The sequence below is a fragment of the Arachis ipaensis genome, chromosome B2 (genome assembly GCF_059453495.1).
Source record: "Arachis ipaensis isolate K30076 ecotype BB chromosome B2, ASM5945349v1, whole genome shotgun sequence".
NCBI lineage: Eukaryota > Viridiplantae > Streptophyta > Magnoliopsida > Fabales > Fabaceae > Arachis > Arachis ipaensis.
In genome coordinates this window covers 105572059-105595170 of record NC_142437.1, presented here as the reverse complement: position 1 = coordinate 105595170, position 23112 = coordinate 105572059, and the positions used below count along the sequence as shown (strand labels likewise).

General features: G+C 36.3%; 5 protein-coding genes across 8 annotated transcripts; 4 read left to right on the top strand and 1 right to left on the bottom strand.

Annotated features, from left to right (window-relative positions):
• The first annotated feature begins 1450 nt into the window (after positions 1–1450).
• Positions 1451–3408, top strand: LOC107625661 (POLLEN-EXPRESSED TRANSCRIPTION FACTOR 2). 2 transcript variants are annotated; one of them, XM_021116128.2, is made up of 2 exons: positions 1462–1768; positions 1839–3408. In XM_021116128.2, the coding sequence occupies exons 1-2, from the start codon at positions 1662–1664 to the stop codon at positions 3169–3171; spliced, it is 1440 nt and encodes a 479-aa protein (XP_020971787.1). In that variant the 5' UTR covers positions 1462–1661; the 3' UTR covers positions 3172–3408. The 2 variants fall into 2 exon arrangements, with proteins under 2 accessions (XP_016183842.1, XP_020971787.1); XM_016328356.3 differs by having other exon boundaries at positions 1451–3408.
• A 1794-nt stretch (positions 3409–5202) lies between these two features.
• Positions 5203–7792, bottom strand: LOC107627578 (uncharacterized). Its single transcript, XM_021116130.2, has 4 exons — positions 7730–7792; positions 7459–7637; positions 6494–6833; positions 5203–5981 (listed from the first exon to the last, which is right to left on the bottom strand). Exons 1-4 carry the CDS (start codon positions 7742–7744, stop codon positions 5901–5903), a joined length of 615 nt encoding a protein of 204 aa, XP_020971789.1. The 5' UTR covers positions 7745–7792; the 3' UTR covers positions 5203–5900.
• NLP1 (nitrilase-like protein 1) lies at positions 7731–14853 on the top strand. Of its 2 annotated transcripts, none has more exons than XM_088503676.1 (10): positions 7731–8665; positions 11117–11205; positions 12226–12274; positions 12677–12768; positions 12914–13065; positions 13143–13189; positions 13303–13336; positions 13593–13759; positions 14106–14202; positions 14334–14853. In XM_088503676.1, the coding sequence occupies exons 2-10, from the start codon at positions 11126–11128 to the stop codon at positions 14507–14509; spliced, it is 894 nt and encodes a 297-aa protein (XP_088359802.1). In that variant the 5' UTR covers positions 7731–8665; positions 11117–11125; the 3' UTR covers positions 14510–14853. The 2 variants fall into 2 exon arrangements, with proteins under 2 accessions (XP_088359802.1, XP_088359803.1); XM_088503677.1 differs by lacking the exon at positions 7731–8665 and adding an exon at positions 10707–10868.
• A 1550-nt stretch (positions 14854–16403) lies between these two features.
• On the top strand, positions 16404–18755 carry LOC107627577 (uncharacterized). Of its 2 annotated transcripts, none has more exons than XM_088506350.1 (4): positions 16404–16634; positions 17385–17441; positions 18069–18135; positions 18258–18755. In XM_088506350.1, exon 4 carries the CDS (start codon positions 18261–18263, stop codon positions 18753–18755), a length of 495 nt encoding a protein of 164 aa, XP_088362476.1. In that variant the 5' UTR covers positions 16404–16634; positions 17385–17441; positions 18069–18135; positions 18258–18260. The 2 variants fall into 2 exon arrangements, with proteins under 2 accessions (XP_088362476.1, XP_088362475.1); XM_088506349.1 differs by lacking the exon at positions 16404–16634 and adding an exon at positions 17061–17072.
• A 1324-nt stretch (positions 18756–20079) lies between these two features.
• Positions 20080–21882, top strand: LOC148575105 (uncharacterized). Its single transcript, XM_088506056.1, has 3 exons — positions 20080–20515; positions 20947–21822; positions 21875–21882. The coding sequence occupies exons 1-3, from the start codon at positions 20080–20082 to the stop codon at positions 21880–21882; spliced, it is 1320 nt and encodes a 439-aa protein (XP_088362182.1).
• The last annotated feature ends 1230 nt before the right edge of the window (positions 21883–23112 follow it).

Sequence of the window (23112 nt, the reverse complement as noted above, 5' to 3'; positions counted from 1 at the left end):
TCCAGTCTATTCTCCTCCAATTTGAAGTTGTTAGCCAGCTCCCTTAACAGTTGGTGATGCACCCTTAGTGGTGGGATGTGCATCAAGCCACCGAATCCCAGATCCCTCACAATCGCCTTCTTCTCCTCACTCATGTTTCTGAATTTATCACTTAGGAGATGAGTGGCACACTTAAGGTCTTTTGTTTGCTGTAAGACAAAAATAAAATTATAGTCAGATATATATCTATTATATAAAACTGATTTCATGTAAGACATATATTTGTTCTTACATTTCTTCCAGGTTGGTTTCTCGCTGCCATTTTCTCTGAAATGAAAAATACACCCAAAGATATCAGTAAGATACACCCATATATATGAGTCAGATACACCCATTGATAACAGTAAGATACACGCATATATATGAGTCAGATACACCCAAAGATATAAGTAAGATACACCCATATATATGAGTCAGATACACGCAAAGATATTAGTAAGATACACCCATAGATATGATTCAGATACATCCATATATATCAGTCAGGTATCACTCAAACATGCATCAATATCAAGCAACATTACAAGGTCAAGCAATATACACCCATGGACAAGCAAATATAAGCAAGTGCTGACTATAACAATATATCAGTTCAGAAATATACACCCTACATTTTATGCCATATACACCCAACAAATTACTCCATATACACCCACCAATCTACGGAATATACCTCCAAAAATCAGTTACCAGAAGATCTAGAACAACAAGAACAGTAACACCTACAAGAACGAAGAAGAACAGTGTAACATAGAAGCAAGAATAACAGTAAAACCTAGAACATTATAAACTGTAAAATGAGATGTAGAGCAAGAAGAACAGTAAAACGTACAACAACGTAGAAGAACAGTAAAACCTAGTTCGTAATCTGGAAAATATACAGGAATCGTAATGTAACGTACCTTGAGTATTATAGCTTTGTTTTCTCTGGAGATTCTTGATCGAGAGTTTGATGGTGTGTTGATGGAAGTTTCGAAGGTTAGCGACGAGTTGTATATCTTGATTTTCGAATTTTGCTCGAAAATGGAAGGGTTGCGTTTTCTTTGAATTGCTTTGAGAAGTGGAAGAGTCTGCCATTAAGGGGTGGTTTACTCGAAGCGAAGCGTAACCGTTTGAGTGGGAGCGCGTGAATGTTACGCTCCATTCAATCTAATTAGTGCGCGTCTGGTATGTTTGTGGGCTTGGGGCTTGTAAGACTTGTAAGGCCTTATTGCTTGTATGTGTAGCAGGCCCGAACTGCGCTTAAGGTATATTAACATGTGTTAGCAAAATTAAAAAAAAATTATATGGATTTAACTGTTTTTTTTTTGGGTGACTATATGGATTTAACTGTTTAATCTATCAAAATCAAGATATATTTTTAAAATTGTTAAAAATTTATAAATAAATAAAATAAAAAGAAAAAGGGGAAAATTCCAAAACGGCAACCCTAGCGTTTCCCTCTCAGTCTCACTCCCATTCGTGGCTCTTCTGCTTCTGCTCCCGCCGTGAGCTCCGAGAACGCCGCCTTACCTGTCCGATTCGCCCTTGCCTAAGCGGGCTGCTTCAATGTCGAGCTCTCGCGCCTGTGCCGAGTGCAACAAAACCTCGTTTTTCCGTGACGATATAACTGGCCAGCTGGCATGTTCTACTTGCGGTGCCATCCAACCGTTCGATCAATTCGACGCCCAAATCGGCGGAATCACCGGCATTCAGGGCACCTTCATCAGACTTGGAACCACCGGTTCAGGTAGTGTCTACACTTACAAAGAAAGGAAACACTTTGCTGCCAACAGTTTAATTGACGATTTAACTTCTAGGTTAGGCTTAGGTTCCAAGAGCAATGAGATTCGATCCATGATTTCTGATATCACTGAGGGTGAGTTTGGGCAAGGCAATTGGTTTTCCGTTTTGATTGGCTCCTGTGCTTATGTTGTTATGCGAAAGGATGATCGACCTTTGCCCATGGCGGAAGTTGCCTCTGCTGTTGGGTGTGATGTCTATGAGCTTGGCAGGATGATTCTTCGTGTTGTTGATTTTTTGGATTTGAGGTCTGATTTTCCTGAGTTTGATATAGTGCATTCGTTGGAAAGGACTCTCAAGAATTCACATTGTTTTGAAGATGTTGATGGCAGTAAGCTGGACACGATGAAGAAGCAGGGTGTGTTCTTGATACAGTGTGCCGTGAAGTGGTTCTTGAGTACGGGGCGCAGGCCGCTTCCTTTGGTGGTTGCAGTTTTGGTTTTTGTGGCAGAGTTGAATCAAGTTGAGGTGAGGATTGAGGAATTAGCTACGGAGGTTCATGCCGCGGTTTCCACTTGTCGAGCTAGGTACAAGGAGCTCCTCGAGACGCTGGTGAAGGCTGCGCAAGTGTTGCCATGGGGAAAGGATGTTACTACCAAGAACATAGTTAAGAATGCGCCATTTTTGATTCAATACATGGAGAAGAAGTCCATGGCAAGACCAGGGGAAAAGAGGAAGAGTCTTGATGAGCTTGGTTTGAATATGGAGGATGTGATTAAGGAGTGTTTGAGACAAAATAATGCGTACACTGAATCCAGGACTGGTGGCACAAGCTCCCAAAACGATTCTCAGTATTTTTCAACGCAAAGTGATGTTGAGAGACCTGGTATTGAGGATGTGGATAGGATGGAGATTTCACCTGAATGTTTGTCCATGATGTATAGGGAATTTCTGAATGAGAATCCTTCTGCTTATAATTCAAGAAGTGGTGAAAATGCTCATAAAAGGAGTACGTTCAAATTTGATATTCGGGATTGCTGGGAGTGGTGGGAGGGAAAATCAGAGCTGAGCAAAAAGCTTCTACTCAAACAATTACTAGAGAAGGATGTTGGAGTGGATACAATGCCACCATCTTTTGTCGCTGGGCAGGTGAAATGTCGAATGAGGCGGGAAAGGATCAATGCTGCTAAGTTGCGGATAGAAAAAATTATGCACCCCTTAGATGCCAATGGTACTGTTGATCCTGAGAAAAAAAGCAAGAAGAGAAGAGGAATGGTAGTTGATGATGTTGATTGGGAAGACTTAATCATTGAGACCCTTATTATTCATGGAGTAAAGGAGGAGGAAATTGAGAAGGGCCATTACAATACTTTACTGGATCTCCATGTGTTTAACTCCGGTACTGTATGAAAGGTTTACTGGAATTCATGAGAAACCTTGGGTCTGCTGCCATTTTATCACCCCTGTTGTTGAAAATCGTCAATTATTATATGACAGAGCATATATCATTTTCCTCCAATTTTGTGATAGAGTTTAGGGTATAAAGACATTGTATTCTATTGATTTTATACAATCATGTATACCTGTTATTTTGGATTTGCTTTCAAGATAGTGCAATTCAAACTACAGCTACATCTTATTTTTCCATTTTATAGTCAGTTCTATATCTAATATAGCATCTTGTTTATTGTTAGTATGTGATATTGTGACTGATGAAGTGATGATCATTGTTGTTATATGGGATGCTTAAGCATAAGTATAGGGAGTTAACTAAGCTAGATTCTAAGCACAGAAAGAGACATAGTCAAAGCTAGAATTTTGACAAATATGTACAGTGAACTAATTCACTATATTCTTCTACTTCTGCAGTTTTTCATCATATTCAAAAACAAGTTTAGTTTATCATCGTGATGATAATTTGTTACAGTTTATTTGTCCTCTAGTTTCCCTGGCTTGATGGCTGGTTCGGTTAACAAGAGGACTGTGTCTCTTTGATGTTGTTTTCGGAGAGAACGAAGAGAGTGGCGCTGGCCAACTGAGAGGGGTTTAGATTGACAATAGAATCGGCCTCAGTTATCCCAATTTTAAATACTTATAATATCTAAATTCTGAACGATAGGGGGGCTAAAACAGAAAAAATGGAAAAAAGAGGGACTAAAAATCAATATTAAAAGTTTATATGTTAAATTTTATTACAATAGAATTTATTTCTTTAGTGGAGGCCAATAATAAGTCAATAACATTGCATGTTCAGCAGCTGCCCCTCCCAGCTGCCTGGTATAAAGGCATTCCAGGACACTGCATTATTGCTTGTAAAATGAATAAAAAGCTTTAATGAAAGTCTCCTTTTCCATCTTTTGAGGGCTTCAATTGAACTTTGTTACCCTAGAAAAGATTATCTGATTATGTCAATAAAAGTAAAGAGCAGCTTTTTTGAAGAAGCATAAAGATGAATTTCCCTCATGATTCAGATAGACCATAGCTTATAATAAAAAATTAAGAAAAACGAATCTAGTATACGAATTGAAAGTGTAGGTCATGCTACCAATAATTGTCTTGATTCTTTAATATTCTGTTTTATTATTATTATTATCTTTTTGTTGCCACTTGAGTTTGAACTTTATGGAAATTATCGCAGCTAGCTAGTCACCACTACCCCAATCTAGTAGTGGTGTTGGAAAACTTGATAAATATGAGATAAAATTTATAAAGCTGTAGAAAGAGAAATCTGAATCTAATTTAGATAAGGAAAGGGTTGTTCTACAAGGAAAGTATTTGCATATTTTTTATTCTTTATAATATATATAATGCATGATAAAAAAAAATAACATTATCAATCATCCATTCTTTACTTTTTGTTGTTTGCTAAGGAAGAAGGCAAATTTTACTTCACGTGAAGAAAATGACATCTATGATAAAGATAGATGCATATAGAAGAGAGTACCCTTAGATCTAATACTTCTAATTTTTGTAGTGATATTCTATAGCTTTTTTGCGTACTTGGACATTGATGGTGAAGAGGATGGCTTTGGAAATATGAAAGAAGACAAGGGTAGTTTGGGAAGTGAGGAGAAAAATATTAGATGCATCATTTGTTATTAGATTTATGGTAAACTCCTGTACGTGTCATCTATCTTTAGTTCTTTACCATAGATCTCATTTTCTTCATGTGACGATAGAATGTCATCTTCACCGTATAGCTAACACCTTCCTTTTAGTTTATTTTATTTTGTTTTGTTTAATTTTTTTATATTAAGTTTAAATATAATAAATAAAAACAAGCAATTGATCAGGAGTCTACAAAAAACATGCAAGTAATCTCCACTGTGGAGCATATACAGATTGCAAACCAATGTTGATGAATGTGGTTTCCACAAATTTGAGAATATATTTTACATGTGAGCAATGCCAAAAGAAAATCGACAAATGCTCATCACATTAGACAATCCAGCAAATGATGGTGTATCTTAATTACTTGCAACAGTTAATACACAGAAGTGCTGGGAAATTGCACTGAGCGAAAGGTACTTTGGAAGAAAAAGGAGGAGAAAACAAATTCACTTAGCATGTACATTATTGAGAAGAAAAACTGCTATCATATCAAAATCTGTGTTATAAAACTTACATCACAAACACAATCATGCCTATTGCCTTATAACTTAAATAATAACCAAGTCTATCCAAGATATCAATTCCCTTCAACAGAACAGAACTATGAGCGACTCAGTCGTGAAACTTCTATTAGCAATGGCTAAAGCATATCGTAACCGTTACCTTTGATTTTTGTCCCTCGGGTCTCAGTTCAGGCTTCAAAAGTTGTATTTCGTTAATTGAGCATGACACTTCTGACAGCAGCTTCCCATAATGTCGTCTTAATCTTACTAAGGTAGCTGATTGCTTAACATCCGCAATGCATGACTCACAACACAAGTCAATGCTAGACTACTAGGTAAGAATGAATATCTTCAAAAATTCAGCTTAACCATAAATGGAGAAGGCTGAGAGAGCATCCAGTAACTCTATAAAGCTTTTTATTTTCCCTTCCAATTTCAACGATCCGAAGCTATCTACTAACACTATTATGAACAGCAGAAAATGTGATGCATAGCATTTCAAATACGGCGCAGAACTTACAAGCATCAATTAGTCTCTGGAACAATTTCACTGACATCTATATCTGCTATGTTCTCCTTCCCAAATAGTGTAAAATGTACAGTGGCCTGCATGGAGAAGGGTCATCGAGTCAATATAGTGAAGGGAAGGAAAACAAATCAGGTAATATAGTAACCAGGTAATTCAATACATTATTTAAGGGATCAGACTTTCACAGCCATATTTTATTTTATTTTTTGAGTTTACAAAGAATCCAATAAATTTAGCTTGAGAAATTGTGGCTGCCTCTCCTAGCATAGGCTTCGTATGTCGTCAGGACTTGAATTCGAGACCATTGAGAAGGGACAAGCCTGTTTACCACTTGATCATGTAAATCCTAATATGGATTGTGGGAGGGTTTGGTACAAGAGTAAAAATACTAGTGAAAAATTCAGGGATTTCTTTTTGGAATCAATTTCCATGCACTGACCCTCAGTCAATGAAATTACAAGGTGCCAAAGCAGCATTATACCCACTATAATACCTATTCACAATGATTTGTCACATTCACGCAACTTAACAGGCTTACAACCTGATGTTAATGTATAGAAATTACTCTTGTTTTAAGGAAGCATCTCACCATTTTGGTTTTGCGGTTCAGCTTCTTGAGAGTGCCGGTAAAACCTGAAAATGTTCCAGATACAACCCTAACAGTAGAACCTGGAACAAAGAGCTTGCTACCTGGAACACTGAGCTGGTCAGAAGTTTTTCTGGATCGTCTTTTAGGCTTAGACTCAACAGAAGCATCAGAAACTTCATCAGGTTCTAACTCCGTATTGGGAATCCCAGAGTTTTGGACTGCACCACGCTCTTGTTCCTCAAATGCTTGATCAGCTTTTTCTTGTTCTTCTTTTGCCTGCCTGAAGACTGTTTTGATATCTTCATCAGCAACCGGCCTTGGTCTGTTAATCTGTCTCTTTCTGCAAATGTTTGAGAAACTTAGTTTCCATTTAAGCTGAACATAGAATAAATTATATAATAGTTTTTTTTTTTAATTCTGAAATCATGTACATAGCTATTCAGCAGCAACTTATTTCATCAGAGCTGAAGCAGGTATTAGTTTTATATAATCCACCACCATAGTGCTCTATTGAAAATCATTTTTGTGTTTACATTTATATTTAAATCTCTTTTAATAATTTCTAAGATTTTCATCGGTTACCCTTTACCTCTAGCTAGTAGCTACAGGACTATCCTTCATCTAATCCACTATCCTAGTTGGAGCATCCAAACGACCATACCATTTAAGACGAAATTCTATCATCTATCTTATATACATCTTTTCTAATTCTATCCACTCTAGTGTATCCAGTTTTCCATCTGATCATTATGCAAACCAATGGAAGCAAGAAAGAAATATCACTCAAAATATTACTCATCTGAAGTTGAAATCTAGACAGATCATCCTTTGAAATTTAGAATCAATTTATTGATTGAGGAAAAGAGAAAAAAAAAAAAAAATACAGCAATTAGGTATGATAATTCTAAACAACAAGCAAGATGTGCAGATAAGCGGTGCATTCAATACAAACACAATATGCTTACATGCTTCCAACCCTGGAACCAAGGAAACCTCCAATACCATCAACCTCTCTTATATAGTCATGCAGCTCCTTGTTCAGTACACATCGCAAAAAAAGGCATCCTGGGAACAGGGGTTTTGGTTTTTCAGACAGGGAACCATTTTTCAACCTCTTTTTCTCATTGACAGATGGAATGTATACCTGAAACCAAACATTATACCATCCTGAGAAGCAAAAAATATCATAAGGAAGTCATTTCTTATATATATATATATGTATGTATTTCTCGGTACATTTTGTCTTTCCATTTCATCAACCAGCAATGTTGTTTAGGGCTTAATACTGTACAAGAATTCCACCCTAGCCAAAATAATAACAAATTAACAAGATCTTTTAGCTACACAAAAATTCATTAGCCAAAAAATTATTGATACTACTACTAAACCTTCTCCTTCCTTTGAGGAGAGAAACTTCTACACAAACTAAGTTAATCTAAATGATAGATATCATTCCTTAATGAATCATTTTGGCTATGTCAGGCTTTATTCAAATTATGTCTTGCCAGCTTCTGGTTTTGTAAGGTATGATAGTTTCCTAAAAGTCATTTTGATAGAAAGTGAAAGACTTTTATTTCTCTAGAAATCATTGTAGAGGCAAGAATTCAATTTAATTGTGGAAAACCAAACCGGAACCGGACAAACCGGAACCTGGCCGGTTTACACAAAACGGAAGCTCCTTCGTTTCTTTCTCCCTTCCTCCCTTTCTTTCTTTCATTCAGAAAGAAATCACACAAACCCAGACAAAAAACCCTAGCACTGTAAGCCTGCACCACCGCCGCAAGGAGTGGCATACCACCGACGTCCGTCTCACTCAAAGTTCACCATCCGTCTGTCTATCTAACTTTCCTCGTGCTCCAAGTCTTCAACCCCTGTTCGCTGTCACCGATCGCGGCTACTTCCTCGAGCTCGGCGTCCATCGTCTTTGTCTGCTCAGCCGCTCTTCCGTCGCCGTTTGTTTGTCATTCACGTTCGCATTTTCGTTCAGCTGTCGTCTTCGTTCGCGTTATTCGCCGCTCACGTTCGCTTGGCGTTCATCGTTCGCGTTCACTCGCCGTTCACCATTCGAGTTCGCATTCGTGTTCGTCTGGAAGCCACGTTGCTCTGCTTCAAACTCTGCGACCAACCCGCGCGCTTCACCTAGCCGTCGAACTGCTCTCTTTTGTCGCCGCCGTAAGTTCCCTAAACCCGCCAGCAGACAATACACTCACACAACACCAATACTCTGCTTCAAACTCTGCAACTTCTGATTTCTATTACAATAAGTAACTATTTGATTTGGTAGTGGTTTGGATTTTTTCATAGGCTGAATTAAAGTTACAATAGTTATGTTCTCTTCTCTATCACATTGATATTAAGCTTTGAATTCTCGTTTCATTTTAATTTTACCGCACTCAACATGTTTGATGAAATGCTTTAACCATATTTCTGGTTGGTTTTATAATTTCTAGCTTTTTGAAACTTAGTAAGTTGATTGCATGTGAAATTAGAATAATTGGATCTTAGTAATTAGGAAATTTTAGCTGCACAAATAGCATCTTTGCAGAAAACATATTAGCATGATGATTCCCCTTGCATTAGTATTCTTCTGGTAAATTTTAACTGTAATTGTGAACTTGTTAATTTGCTAATTGTTCTTGTGTTGTTGTTTTGTTGTTCTTCTGTTACTTCTAATTTTTTTTGTTTTTGCTGTGATTTTATGTTCTTGAACTTGTTAAGTTGATCATTTGCTAAATTGTTGGGATGCTGTTGTTTTAATTTGCTAAATTGCTAGGTTGTTGCGATTTAATTTGTTAAATTTGTTGCTGTAACTTGAATTTGTTGCTGAATTTGTTGCTTCCCAGTCACAGAATCAGAACAGAATGCTCAGTCAGAGCTTGATTGATTGCCTTTGCTCACTGATTGTATTTGATGATAAATTTTAAATTGATAACTTTTAAATTTTAAATTTGCACTGCCTATGTTACTGATTCACTATTCCTTCAGTGCTTTTTGTTGTTGTTAATCATTGTGACGAGCTTTGTTAAAATTTGCACTGCCGATATTACTGATTCACTACTCCTTCAGTGCATTTTTCTGTTGTTAATCATTGTGATGAGCTTTGTTAAAATTTGCACTGCCTATGTTACTGATTCACGGATTCATCCCTCTCGTCATCATCATCGGCATGAACTCCGAACCAAAACCCCAACTCTCTGGATAAAATTGTAACGAAAGCTGATTGGGACTTTTTCTTCTACTTAAGGAATGAATCAGAATGATGAGGCCAAGTTGTGAATACACAAGTGTCAACGGACTATAATATATATCGAGTTTGTGACATTAGAAGTGTGTAATAATAACAATAATGGAGTCATGTTATTTGAAATTTGAATATTGAGGTTTAACATTTAAACTCTCAGCTTCTCAACCCTGTTTGATTCTTCATCTCAGGCAATTGAATCGAATCAACCAGGCCTTCCTCTTCTTTTTCTTTTAGTTGATTCTTAATTTTTCTAATATATGTAACTTTCTGAATAAAGTGGATCAGATTATGTAGTTTTTTTTTTATTTGGGATATTTTCGGAGACACATTAGAAGAGCTATTTTGTTATTATGTTTGCTATAATAATATTCACATGTTGTGTATGCTTGTGATTGTTCTGTGTTTACATTTTCTTTCCAAGTCACTTGCTGTGGTTGTTCTTTGAGTTAAGGCTTTGTATTTGTGTGTGAGAATGTGCGATAATGTTGAATGATGTTGCATCTAGTAGGAGTTCTTGGAGTACCCTTATATTTGGTCCTTTATAATTTATTTATTATTTTATTTTAAAACGATTTTTTCGGTTGAACCACCAGTTGTATCGGTTGGACTAATGAACCAATGAATCAGTGATTAAAGCGGTTGATGACCGGTCAGGTTTTCAGAACCTTTATTTAGGATTTTTTTATTTTTATTTTTTTCTAATTTTGTTGTTTTTTCTTTTTTTCACTCAAAACCACGTGTAATTATTAGGTAATTGTTATAATGTTTAAAAAGTGGTATTTAATTTGTTAAAAAAATAAAAAAATTAATATTTAATTTTGTTGTCTTAAAATGAAATGAAGATGCATCAACGTGTTTCAGAAATTATTATGGGAATATTTTATCATGAACAATCAATCAATTATGACTGCACTTTCTTTGCGAGAATATTCTGTTTGAGTAAATAGAGATAGAGATGCCATAGCCCATACGCGAATTTTTTTAATTTTCAGAAATCGAATTTTGAGATATCTGTCACCCAATTTTTTTTTGTGTTTTTTTAAATTTTAAACCAAAAACCCTAGACGCATCTCTTCATTGTTCGTGTTTTCCACTCCCTCAGTCTCAGTCTCCTCTCCTCTGTTATGCAAGGTAGTGATTCTCTCTGTGTTTTTGCCTCTTTTTATGTGTGGGCTTTAAGCTCCTCTAATGGCAGTGCCAAAGGCTAAGAGAGTTAATGCAAATAAGGTTATAATAGAATATATTGATACATGAGGTTTGATGTCCGGTTTTCGGAACCTTGAGTTATAATTAATATATCCTGCTTCTACTGTTTTATCATTATTGCTGTATTGCTTACAAATATTCTTGCTTTGCTTTGCGATGTTTTGCTACTGCAGATAGAGGACATGGGCAGGAACGTGGTGGTATCAGCACTGCAGTTTGCCTGCACCGACGATGTCGATACCAATGTTGACACTGCCGAAAGGTCGTCTTCTTACTCCTTATTCTCTTTCAATCAATTGCGTTTTGATCTGGGCTCATGAAACCCATGTTTGGAATTGAATTCATTTTCGGAAATATCGACCTTGCTATACTAGTTTATGAGTTGCCCATGTTCAAAGAATCCCTTTTAGCTCTTGAATCATCTGAATATATTTCACATTTTGAACAAATAGTATGAACATTAGAATGGAATTCCATATGCCATATGAGATGTGACAGCTTCCTTGGAGCAGTGTGTGTGCACAAGGGAGATTGACATTGCTTAACTTGCCATTTTTGCTGGTTGGGAATCCCTATGTTAACATAAGTAGTTGTCATGTCAGTTTAAAATTATTTGATGTTAATGGTTTATTTGTCCTGCTCAAATAATCTTTTATATATGCAAGAATATGTACTGCTGTTGTTTGAACTTTGCCACGGAATTTGAATCAGCATCTGATGTTTCCATATGCCATGTTCCTGAGTATCAATGTCGTTCTTATTACACTACGGGTTTGCCATTGGTTATTGCTGTTCTTGAATAAATCAAGGTGTCATTCAATATTGGAAAGAATATAGCATATATACGGCTGCAGATCTCCTGCAAATAAACATAACATAAACTAACAAACTAATTAACTAGTAACTAACTTGAAAACTGAGCTGTAATTTAATCAGATGGTTATTGATTGGAGATACAACTAAAGTTTTCTGAACTTCGAAAGTAACTGATAATGGGTTGTAAGATTAACTCGATCAATCGTTGAGCAACCTTTTCCCGAATGAATTGGCAATCTCAATGTTAGTTCAGGAAGGATCGTCATTTTGAGTTTCCTGTCTTTTTTGACTTGCAATTTATATTTAAAAGATTACTTTAGTTTTATTTGTGTTTTTGACTTCTATTCTATTTGTCGAGCTTTGTTATTCATTTCCTATTTCTTATATGTGCTGATACGAGACTATGTATATATTATTCAATCACAAAAGTGGAATGTATGATATGTGATGCTTTTGTTTGCTCCAGGCTGGTTAGAGATGCTCATAAACAGGGTGCAAACATTGTTCTCATTCAGGTGTGCATAATTAATACCTGGGCTGAATGCCTTTCCCTGGCAGTGTTTCGTAATTATTTGACATATCAATCATAGAAGATCCAATGCCACACAGTGTTATGTTAATTTCTTTAACTTTTTACTAATGCTAAGTGGGATTTGTTTCAAGGAATTCTAATTTGTTCCAGGGAATTATCCATGGAAATATATCATTCCCATGTTTGGTTTAAGTTTTAAATTTAATTTTTAGTTTTTAACTTTCGATGTTGAAACAAATGCCCACTAAAGGTTTAGTAGAATATGTATGTGGCAAAAGGGATTTCTGTTCTTACTTTATTTTCCCTGGGTGAAATTACTGGAGTCTCTGAAAACCCTGATGGGTTGTGTGTTAAGGATCTCTTAATGATGCATGACTAATTTCAGGAACTCTTTGAAGGTTATTACTTCTGTCAAGCACAAAGAGAAGATTACATTCAAAGAGCTAAGCCATATAAGGATCATCCTACAATTCTCAGGTAAAGAAACAAAAGAAGTTTCTTCTGTAATGTGCTTTTCTATTAGTGTTTGTGTGCCAATTAGTGGAACTATATTAACAATTATTTACTGTGTCTGTGTAATTCTGTAGTGGATCTTATTTTTGTTTCAACCTTTGTAATGTAGGATGCAGGAACTTGCAAAAGAGTTAGGCGTAGTCATACCAGTTAGCTTCTTCGAGGAGGCAAACAACGCACATTATAATTCAATAGCCATAATTGATGCTGATGGGAGTGATATTGGGATTTATAGAAAATCCCATATTCCAGATGGACCAGGTATCGCGTGTTAAGTTATTTATGCACAATATAGTATGTGTACAATTGTCCTAACTCGTTAAATAATCCCCATATAGGTTACCAGGAAAAGTTCTATTTTAATCCCGGTGACACTGGATTTAAGGTGGGTGCTTGGGATTGCCTGTAATAATTTTCTCTGCTTTGAATAAGCTTGGTTTTTGTGATTCCTTTTTGTGACTACCGAATATTTTGTAACATTGGTGTTTTGCATAACAGGTTTTCCAGACTAAATTTGCAAAGATTGGAGTTGGTGAGAAATTGTGATTATTGACTGTTTACATTCTGTTCATTTTACATGTACGCTTCCATAGGAAGATTTCTAAGACTTATTGAAGGATTTTGAATCTCTAAAATTTTCTTTCTAAAAATGCTAATTTTTACTTTAGCTTTATACTAGCTATCTAAAACAATATTCAAAGTTACATTTTTTATTGTTCTTCCTGATACCAAATTGTGCTGAAGGAAGGAATTAGATAATAAAGTTGACAACTCTTATTTCATGTCAGCTATTTGCTGGGACCAGTGGTTTCCTGAGGCAGCACGGGCAATGGCGCTTCAAGGTGCAGAGATTTTATTTTATCCCACTGCTATTGGTTCTGAACCACAAGACCAGGGTCTTGACTCTCGTGACCACTGGAAGCGTGTAATGCAAGGACATGCTGGGGCTAATTTGGTAGGATTTTGTACTACTTAACCACCCACATTCACATATGTTACAATTTATAGTATAATAAATTTTAATAATTATAGGGCTGCTCATGAGATGAGTATTCTCCCATCTCTCATTTATGTAATATATGCATGCATTCCATGCTTGCAACTGTTTCTCTTTACGACTGCTAGTCTTGAAGGTAGTTGTCGCATTGAACCTTTAAAACAAAAGAATCCAATACATGCTTTGCTGAATGTAAGAGAAAAGGAAATTTTTTTTTTTACCATCTTTTTTCTGCATGTGAAATTGCAATTTGCCAAGGGCTACTATTTTTTTTTTTTTACTAGATTAATTTTGACAAATGCAGGTACCTCTTGTAGCTTCAAATAGGATAGGGAAAGAGGTAATTGAGACCGAGCATGGGAATAGTGAGATTACGTTTTATGGAAACTCCTTTATAGCAGGTAATCCAGCTCTTCTCTTTTCTGCGCATAAAATATCCGACTATGAAAATGTTAGTCTTTTTAGCTGCAGGCATAGCTTAGTACTACTTGTCATTTTTTGGTTTAATCTTCTCTTTGATATCTTTGATCAGGACCAACTGGAGAAATAGTTGCAGCTGCTGATGATAAACATGAAGCTGTTCTTGTTGCTCAATTCGATTTGGACAAGATCAAATCCCAGAGACATTGTTGGGGGGTATTTCGCGACCGGCGCCCGGAGCTATATAAGGTGCTTTTAACATTTGATGGCACCAATCCTATCGTATGATACATTAGCATTTCACTTTGTGATTGCTCAAGAATCATAATTGGGATGCTTCAAAATTCTACATGCTTCAAGAGCACAAGAGTCACTCACAAGGAAAGCAAAGGAACAGCTTACAAAATATCATCTGTCAGATCAATGTAACTTAATAAATGTGGAACTAAAAATACTCGGTGAATAAATTATTCATTTGAATAATTTTGAGCGATGTATGAACAATTGAACATCACTCCGTGCAATTTTCCTATGGAGTCTATTTTAACTGTTCCGGATTTGCTATTTATTGCAAGTGCATGTAAACGAATAAAAATAAATTTGAATCCATGCAAGAAATCAATTTTGACTTATTTATTTGAGTGAGATTTCGTATTTCATTCTTATTCTTTTTATTCTTTTTTTTTTTTAACTTTAAAACTATATGTATCCAAGATTTTTTTTTCCTCATACACTCTGCCATCGTTTTCTTCCCTGTTAAAAAAAAATTATAGAGAACTAACTTGTAGTTTGTCAATACTAACTAATTTTAGGGTTTAGTGTTTGTAATTAAGGGTATAGAATTAATAGTTTATGATTCATGATTTAGAAGTTAAGAGAAGCAAAATAATTAAAAAAAAAATAGACTAATGTTGACTTAAAAAACTAGTTACCTAGCATTACTCTTAAAATTTTTTTTTAAGAAATGTACTTGAATTATCGTCATAAAATTTGTGTTTATTGCCAAAATATTTCTCTGTTTTTCGTCACAAAATTGCTGTATTTATTGTCAATAATTACCTTTAAAAAATTTTTGGTTTATTATCACAAAATTTAGGTGTCTATTAAAAATTGTTTGTTTTCTTTGTATTTCTCTTCAAAAATTTGTGTTTAACAAGTTTCTGTATTTATGGTCAAACAATTTATGTGTTTACTTCCTATATTACTCTTAAAATTTTCTTCTTTAAAAAAAAACTTGTGTATATCATTACAAAATTTCTGTATCGTCAATAATTTTATATATTTGTTTTCTGTTTATAATTTGTGTTTTTCTTCAAAATTTTGTGCTTATTATTAAAAAGTTTTTGTATCGTCAATCAATGAGTTTGCTTCCAATTCAAAATTGATATGTTTATGTATTTTGTGTAAAAAGATTTAAGCATTTTTATTTCTTATACACATTTTCTATGTTTATCTTTCTTCTTTTTTTTTCACAATTTTTAAATGAAAAAAAAAACACATAAAAGAAGAAAAAATTTAAAAAGAAGAATAAAACAAAATGAGAAGAAGAAATATAAAAGTAGCCAAAGATGGAACACCTCCTTTGAGCCGCTTACACCAACCAAGTAATGGAGCCGTTTGATTTTCACCAGCTTGAGGAGATTGCATCTTGTAACAAGTTTTATTGGAAGAACTGATTTTTGTATTTTTTATTTTTTATTTTTTCATGTTTGGCATGTTAGTGAAATTTTTAAATTTTTCATGCGATTGTCTAATTTTTCAAGAGACTGAATATGACCTTTTAGATGATATATAATATTATTAGAGTAAAGGACATTTTCGTCCCTGACTTTTTTTTTCGCGGACATTTTCGTCCTCAAGAAATGAAAAATACATTCAAGCCTCTGACCCCTGAAAAACGTGGATATTTATGTCCTTCCGTTAAATTCAGCCGTTTGCACTGGACGGAAAAGAATGAGTTGGCAGAGGTGGCGCTGAGGTGGCCGTAACGGAGGCCAAATGGCATAGAGCATTTCGTAACAGGACATATAAGTCCCTAGAGACAAAAACGACGCCATTTTGGTAACCTCACCCAATTCTCTGCCTTTTCTTATTCCTTCTTCCTTTTTCCCTTCCATTCTTCTTCCTTGGCCCCTGCCTCCATCACCGCCGCACAGCGGCGCCTCCGTCAGCCACCATCAACGCCGGCGACCTCCTCCTCCCTCTCTTTTCGCGTCTTCTTCCCTTTCTCACTCCCTTACTCCCATTAGTCTCTCTCTCTTCTCACCCTCCTTCCACCCACCGTTCGTCCGCGACAACCTTCTCGGCGACCCACTGCCGCCGCGCCGCCGCCTCTCTACCGGCGCACCACCGTCGCTACTAGGACCCAACCATCATTTCTTCTCTCTCTCATTACCACCCCTGTGCTTCCCAGGTCTTCTTTCTCTCTATTTAATTCACTCTGTTATTGCAATTAGTTAATTAATATTGTTTAGTTAGTTTTGTTTAGCTAATTTCAATTTGGTTAGATTAGAGAATCTGGCGTGGATAGTGGATTAGGTCTTGCTTGCTTAATGCTGCTGTCTGTGCAATCACTGTTTGTAGTTCATTATATTTAGTTTGTTCAATTGTTCTTGAGTTGTTAGGATTAGGGTTGGTTAATGGAAATTGCTGAGACTGATGTTTTACACTGCTGCTGTGTAAATTCTCATTGCCTGTTTTGGTTAACAATGAACTCTTATGTGCTCATTTTGCTGTCTGATGCACATCTCTGTTTTAAAATGAGCTAATTCCTTTGATTCAATGATGCACTTTTGTTAGGTTTCATGTAGCTTACTTTTGATATAATTGTTGAAGGAGATTTATGCCGGAGGTACTATTAAAATTCAAAACTTTTCTTGCTTTTGTTCCCCTTCAAAAACAAAGATTCAGCTAATTTACTTATCTCCTTCTACAATCTTTCTCTTTTCTTAATTTGTAATTTAGTTATCTCCTTGTTCACAAGATGGACATGAAGTTTTATACTTATACTTTTTCAAGTTGAATATGAATTTGAAATACATGTTCTTTATTGTAATGTGATTTTTTCTTATGTCATTTTTGTTAGTTTTTGTGTTTCTGTAATTTCATTTGGCATCCTCATGTTTACCTTTTGCCATTCAACCATATTTTTCATCAAATGCAGCCATCACATACAAGGGTATCCATCAATTCGTATCTTCCGTAAAGGAAGTGATATCAGGTTATAATACAAATAACTTTTTTTTTTATTCAGTTTTTGAGCAATAATAAGTAGCTCATCTCTGTATCCCTTTAGATATTATGTACCTTTTATGGTGCTTGTTTATTTTCTAGATATTGCATTTCTCATGGATATGATATTACTGTTTTGGTGCCTCTAAAAGATTATCGGAGTGGTCCTTAAACTCTGTTTAGAATGGGAGAAATGATGAAAGGCTGAGAGTAATGACAGAAGCAGTAAGAAAATGTAAGGTTGCAAGTGTTAGTGTAAATCGGTTTAACATTGAAAGAAGGGTCTTACGGGATGTGTGTCCTGACACATGTAATGGTAAGGAAAACTTAGATGTTGAGGGGATTTTCATCCATCAACTTTCCAATTTTACATGTAGACAATGTCTATTCTATTTCAATATGTTGTTATCCCTCATTCCCTCGCACTTAAACCTATGTCAATTCATTTCTAACAAAATCTACATGATCAATATGCATATCTTTTTCTTTTTCTTTCTTCTTCCTTTTTTTTATGTGCATCCTACCTGAATATTGCAACTCTTTGGTCTGTGTCTCTGTGATTAGTTTTAGAGATTTTGGATTGAATATAAGTTTAAAAATATGCTTCCTATTTCAGAGATGACCATGGAGATCATGATCATGAGTCCTATTATGGAGATCGTGATACAGATAGCCTAGTCAAGGTACGTATTATATTTTCTTTGTTCTAGTAAATTTGAATTAACTTTCTGTCTGCATGATGATTTGAAATGTAATTAAACATATCCATTGAAAAGTGAAATTTAGCTGAAGTATTTCACTACAGACAATGGAGAAGTTAGTGGCTTCTCTCCCTGCAGAATCTCAGAAGCTAGGTTTGGAGGATAAATCCAATGGTACAGAGTACAGGAGCCGCTGTGCGGCGGTGATGGAGGCAGGGGCCAAGGAAAAAGAATGGAAGGGAAAAAGGACGAAGGAAGAAGAAAAGGCAGAGAATTGGGGGAGGTTACCAAAACGGCGTCGTTTTTGTCTCCAGGGACTTATATATCCTATTACGAAATGCTCCATGCCACCTGGCCTCCGTTACGGCCACCTCAGCGCCACCTCTGCCAGCTCATCTTTTTCCGTCCAGTGCAAACGGCTGAATTCAACGGAAGGACATAAATGTCCACGTTTTTTCAGGGGTCAGAGACTTGAGTGTATTTTCCATTCCTTAAGGACGAAAATGTCTGCAAAAAAAATGTCAGGGACGAAAATGTCCTTTACTCATATTATTATGAAATATCATATACATGGCATATTGGCATGTGACGTGTCAAATTAAAAAAAAAATTTGAATCACCACTTTATTATTGATCTTAATTAAAAATTAGTCAATTAAATATTTTTATTATAAATAGTAATGATGGACGTTATTATGAACCAAAGAATAAGACCTTTTTATAACGATGATTTTGATATTTTTTATTTGCTAAATAATTAAATAAACTATTTGAAATATTTATACTTTCATTTAAAATCTTACATGAAATAATAATAGAAAATAGTCTTTAGATTAAGGCTTTTTCTTTATTTAAATAAAAAATATAGATGTTTGCTTCGATACGATCATAAATTCATATGTACCGATACGATAAAATTGTGGACAAATTAAAACGCGACACGTGGATTATATTTTCTACGTCAATAAATAATTTTTCTTTTATTAAATATATATCATATCAATACTTTTACTAAACTACCTTGTACTTTAATAAAAAATAAAAAATATTTTTATTTAATTTTATAAAAAAATTTAAATACCCTTTTTCTTATATTGGACAACTACTCTAATCCTTTTAATTTAGTCAAAACTAAATCAACTTTAGTTTTACATTTTTAAATCTGAAACAATTTAAAAAGGCTGATTTTTTAACATATGAAGGTTTGGTGTAACGCCCGTTTATGGAGCTGGGAGGTGTTTAACACAGGTGTGACGGCGGTTAGTTGACGGCGGAAAATCGGACGGTCCGATTTCAATCAGGGGAGAGGGGCACAAATCGGACCGTCCGATTTGTGCGTGGTGAGGTTGCGTGCATGGAAGACGGACCATGCGATTTGTTGCATAGGGAGATATTCGTTTTTTGGCCCAACCAAATCGGACCGAGCGATTTTAGGGCTGCATTCAAAAATATTCGAAGAGCACCCAAATCGGACCCAGCGATTTCTGGGTTTCAAATTTTTTGGACGGGCTGTTTAGTAATCGGACTATCCGATTTTTTTGTTCAAAAAATTTCGAAAGGCAATGCAAACGGTCGGATGGTCCGATTTGAGTGTGATATATATATATATATATATATATATATATATATATATATATATATATATATATATATATGTTCCTACCCAAGCTGAGCAGCCCATTTCATTTTCTTCTTCTCCGGTGCTACAAGTCTCTCAACTTTTTCTCTGCAGATCTCTTCTTCTTCTTTGTATATCTGCTCTTCTCTATTATCATGGATGATAGAGTAAGATTAAAAGTGTATTATCATGGCCAAATTTTATTACAAACATCAGAAGGAGTAAAATTTGTGTGTGAAAATCTGTTGGATATTATTATTCCATTCACACTTTCATTTGAAGAATTAAAAGGTGTCATTTGTGAGAAGATGGATTCTCAAATATCTAGGAGAGTGTCGTGTGTTCTGTACAGATATCCTGTACTTGTCTTTGGTGGGTTCGTGCAATTTCAAACGAAATACGTGACCGACGAAGCGAGCATGCAAGAAATGTTTTCAGTGTATCTTGAAAGTTGGTCGCGAGTATCGTTCATCGAACTGTATGTCGAGTTCGAGCAATCTACAGCGGACCGAGACATTGAATTGGAAGATTACAACAGTGATAGTGAAGAAGAGTTCGAAAGTAACTACGAGGTTGTTGATCCGGGTGTAGACGAAGATCAAGCTGACGAGGCTATGGTGGCAGATGTGGGGGATGTGGCAAATGCACTAGCAAACCAGCAGCCGTTTGTGGAGCCGAGTTTCATGCGGTCGTTGGATTTGGAGGCCATGCATGCACCGGAGTTTCCTCAATATGTAAATGCAGGTGAGCCATCAATTTAAATTAAGATTTGTTAAAGTATGATTTGTGCATGGGTTTTGAGTTTATGACAAACAGTAGAGACAACGGTAAATAGGCAAAATATAGCATGCAATAAGTAAGTCTTCTGTTTAATTATGAAGTGAACCTGTTGGCTGAGAAATGTAGTATTTTCCGTCATCGTTGGTTAAATTCGACTGGAATGACCAGTTTGACCGGACCGGCCGGTTCAACTGGACCATCAAGTTCGACCGGACCGACCAGTTCGACTGGACTGACCGGTTTGACCAGACCGACTGGGTAAATCGGTTCAACCGGTGACCTGACCGGTTCGATGACCGGATCGGTTTTGACAACTACGTTTTCCATTGTTCTGTGATTATTAGTTTATTAGATTATTATTTGTGACAACTCTACAATTTGTGATGTGATTGCAGCAGAGCTTCCCCTTATGCCAGATGGCGAATTTACTGTGGGAATGGAATTCAGTTCTAGGGAGGTAGTAATTAAACCGATGAAAGATTATACAATCCGCAGAGGCGTAGATTATCGGGTGCATGAGTCAGAACCGACGACATTCTATGCTAAATGCACCCAATATGGTGCAGGATGTGATTGGCTGATCAGGGTGAGCAAAATGTCCAGAAAGTTCTGTTGGGAGATAAGGAGATACAATGGAAGTCACACCTGTACTAGGGCCACCATTTCTCAAGTTCATTCGAAGCTGGATTCCAACACAGTTGCAGAAGCAATAAAGCCATTGGTAGAAGTTGACCCGTCTATAAGGGTGAAATCAGTGATTGCGGAAGTACAGACAAAGTTTAACTACACCATAAGTTATCGCAAAGCATGGTTGACAAAACAGAAGGCAGTGGAGTCAATTTTCGGAGGGTGGGAAGCTTCGTACGAAGCCTTGCCGATATGGTTTGAGGCCATGTGTCACAAGGAGCCATCCGCAATCGTTCATTTTGAAACGATGCCTGCGTATCAGGAAGATGACTTGGTTCCTAATATTCGTGTACTACACCGATACTTCTGGAGTTATTACCCTTGTATTAGAGCATTCAGATATTGCAAGCCAATAGTGCAGGTAGACGGAACTCATTTGTATGGAAAGTACAAGGGTTGTTTGATGGTTGCAGTGCCACAGGATGGCAACAACAACATCGTGCCAATTGCATTTGCGATAGTTGAGGGAGAGACATCTGAGACTTGGCACTTTTTTCTTAGTAACCTGAGACAGCATGTTGTGACACGTGATGGTGTGGGCCTTATCTCCGATCGGCACGATTCCATTAGAGCTGCTATTGCTCGTAGTAACGGAGCTTGGTCTCCTCCAAGAGCATTCCACATGTTCTGCATCAGACACATAGAGTCCAACTTTCTGAGAAAATTCAAGGCTCCGTATCTGCAGAAACTTATCGTCAACATCGGTGTTTATTACAACAAACCTGTCCTTCTTGCAGAACATCCAGGTCTCTCCTAAGGTGCTCAAGGGTACGAAATCTGTAAGGCCGATTCTGACGTTCCCAGTTATGCCACCTGACATCAGGCAATTCGTTAATTTACATTTATCAATTCAATTTAAGATACATTATTTCAAAGCGTTTAGTAATTAATTTTACCTATTTGCAATCGGAAAGATTCGAGGATTGCTAGGAATCGGCGCAATGAATTGTAGACGGATCCAAGCCCAGGCAAGCAAGAGTGTCAGCGGACCATCAATCTCCTTACAGTCGACACGAGTTGCCCTACACAACGCTCTGTACAGGTGTGCCAAGCATGCCGAACCCCAACTGAACTGTATGATCCCGGCAAAGTTACGGAGTAACGGCAAAAACTTCCAGTGCACCCCTGCTCCAGACTTATCTCCAAACATAACGGTCCCAAACAATAACATTATGTGGCACTTCACGTACCTCTGAATCTGGATATCATCAACCAACACTAACCGATCCTTCAATGCTCGAAACCACGTCAACTTGATGAAACTTCCCCTACAGTCTGCCTGCTTAGGTGCAACACCAAATTGATCCAAGCATTCAGCCTCTAACGCCTCATAACTACTCAGTGTCGGTCCCGTAACTGGCAAACCATTCGTCGGAAAACCAAAAATTAACGCCACATCCTCCAGTGTCACGGCACACTCACCAACCGGAAAATGGAAGGTGTGAGTCTCGGGGCGCCATCTCTCAATCAGAGCATTAACCAATGCCGACTGACATTGGACAACTTCAATCTGTGAAACATGATAAAAGCCGGTGTCCTGTAAAAACCCCTCCACTATTGGATTGTACCGATCCGGCGGCATGTAGTGGTCACATTGCAACATTCTAGATCCCTAAACAAGAACAATAATATTAATAAATTAACAAATTAAATTTAAAAGAATCAAATTTTCATTATCAAATAACCAGTAACACATAAGAATCAATAAATATAATAATAATAATAACAATACTTTATACAAATAACTATTATATTATCTACTAATACTCAAATAACTAACTACTCTATTTTATTCTATTCTAACAGCAAACATACAATAATAAATCAATCACTAACCCTTTATTAAATATTTATATTAAACTTATAACATAAAT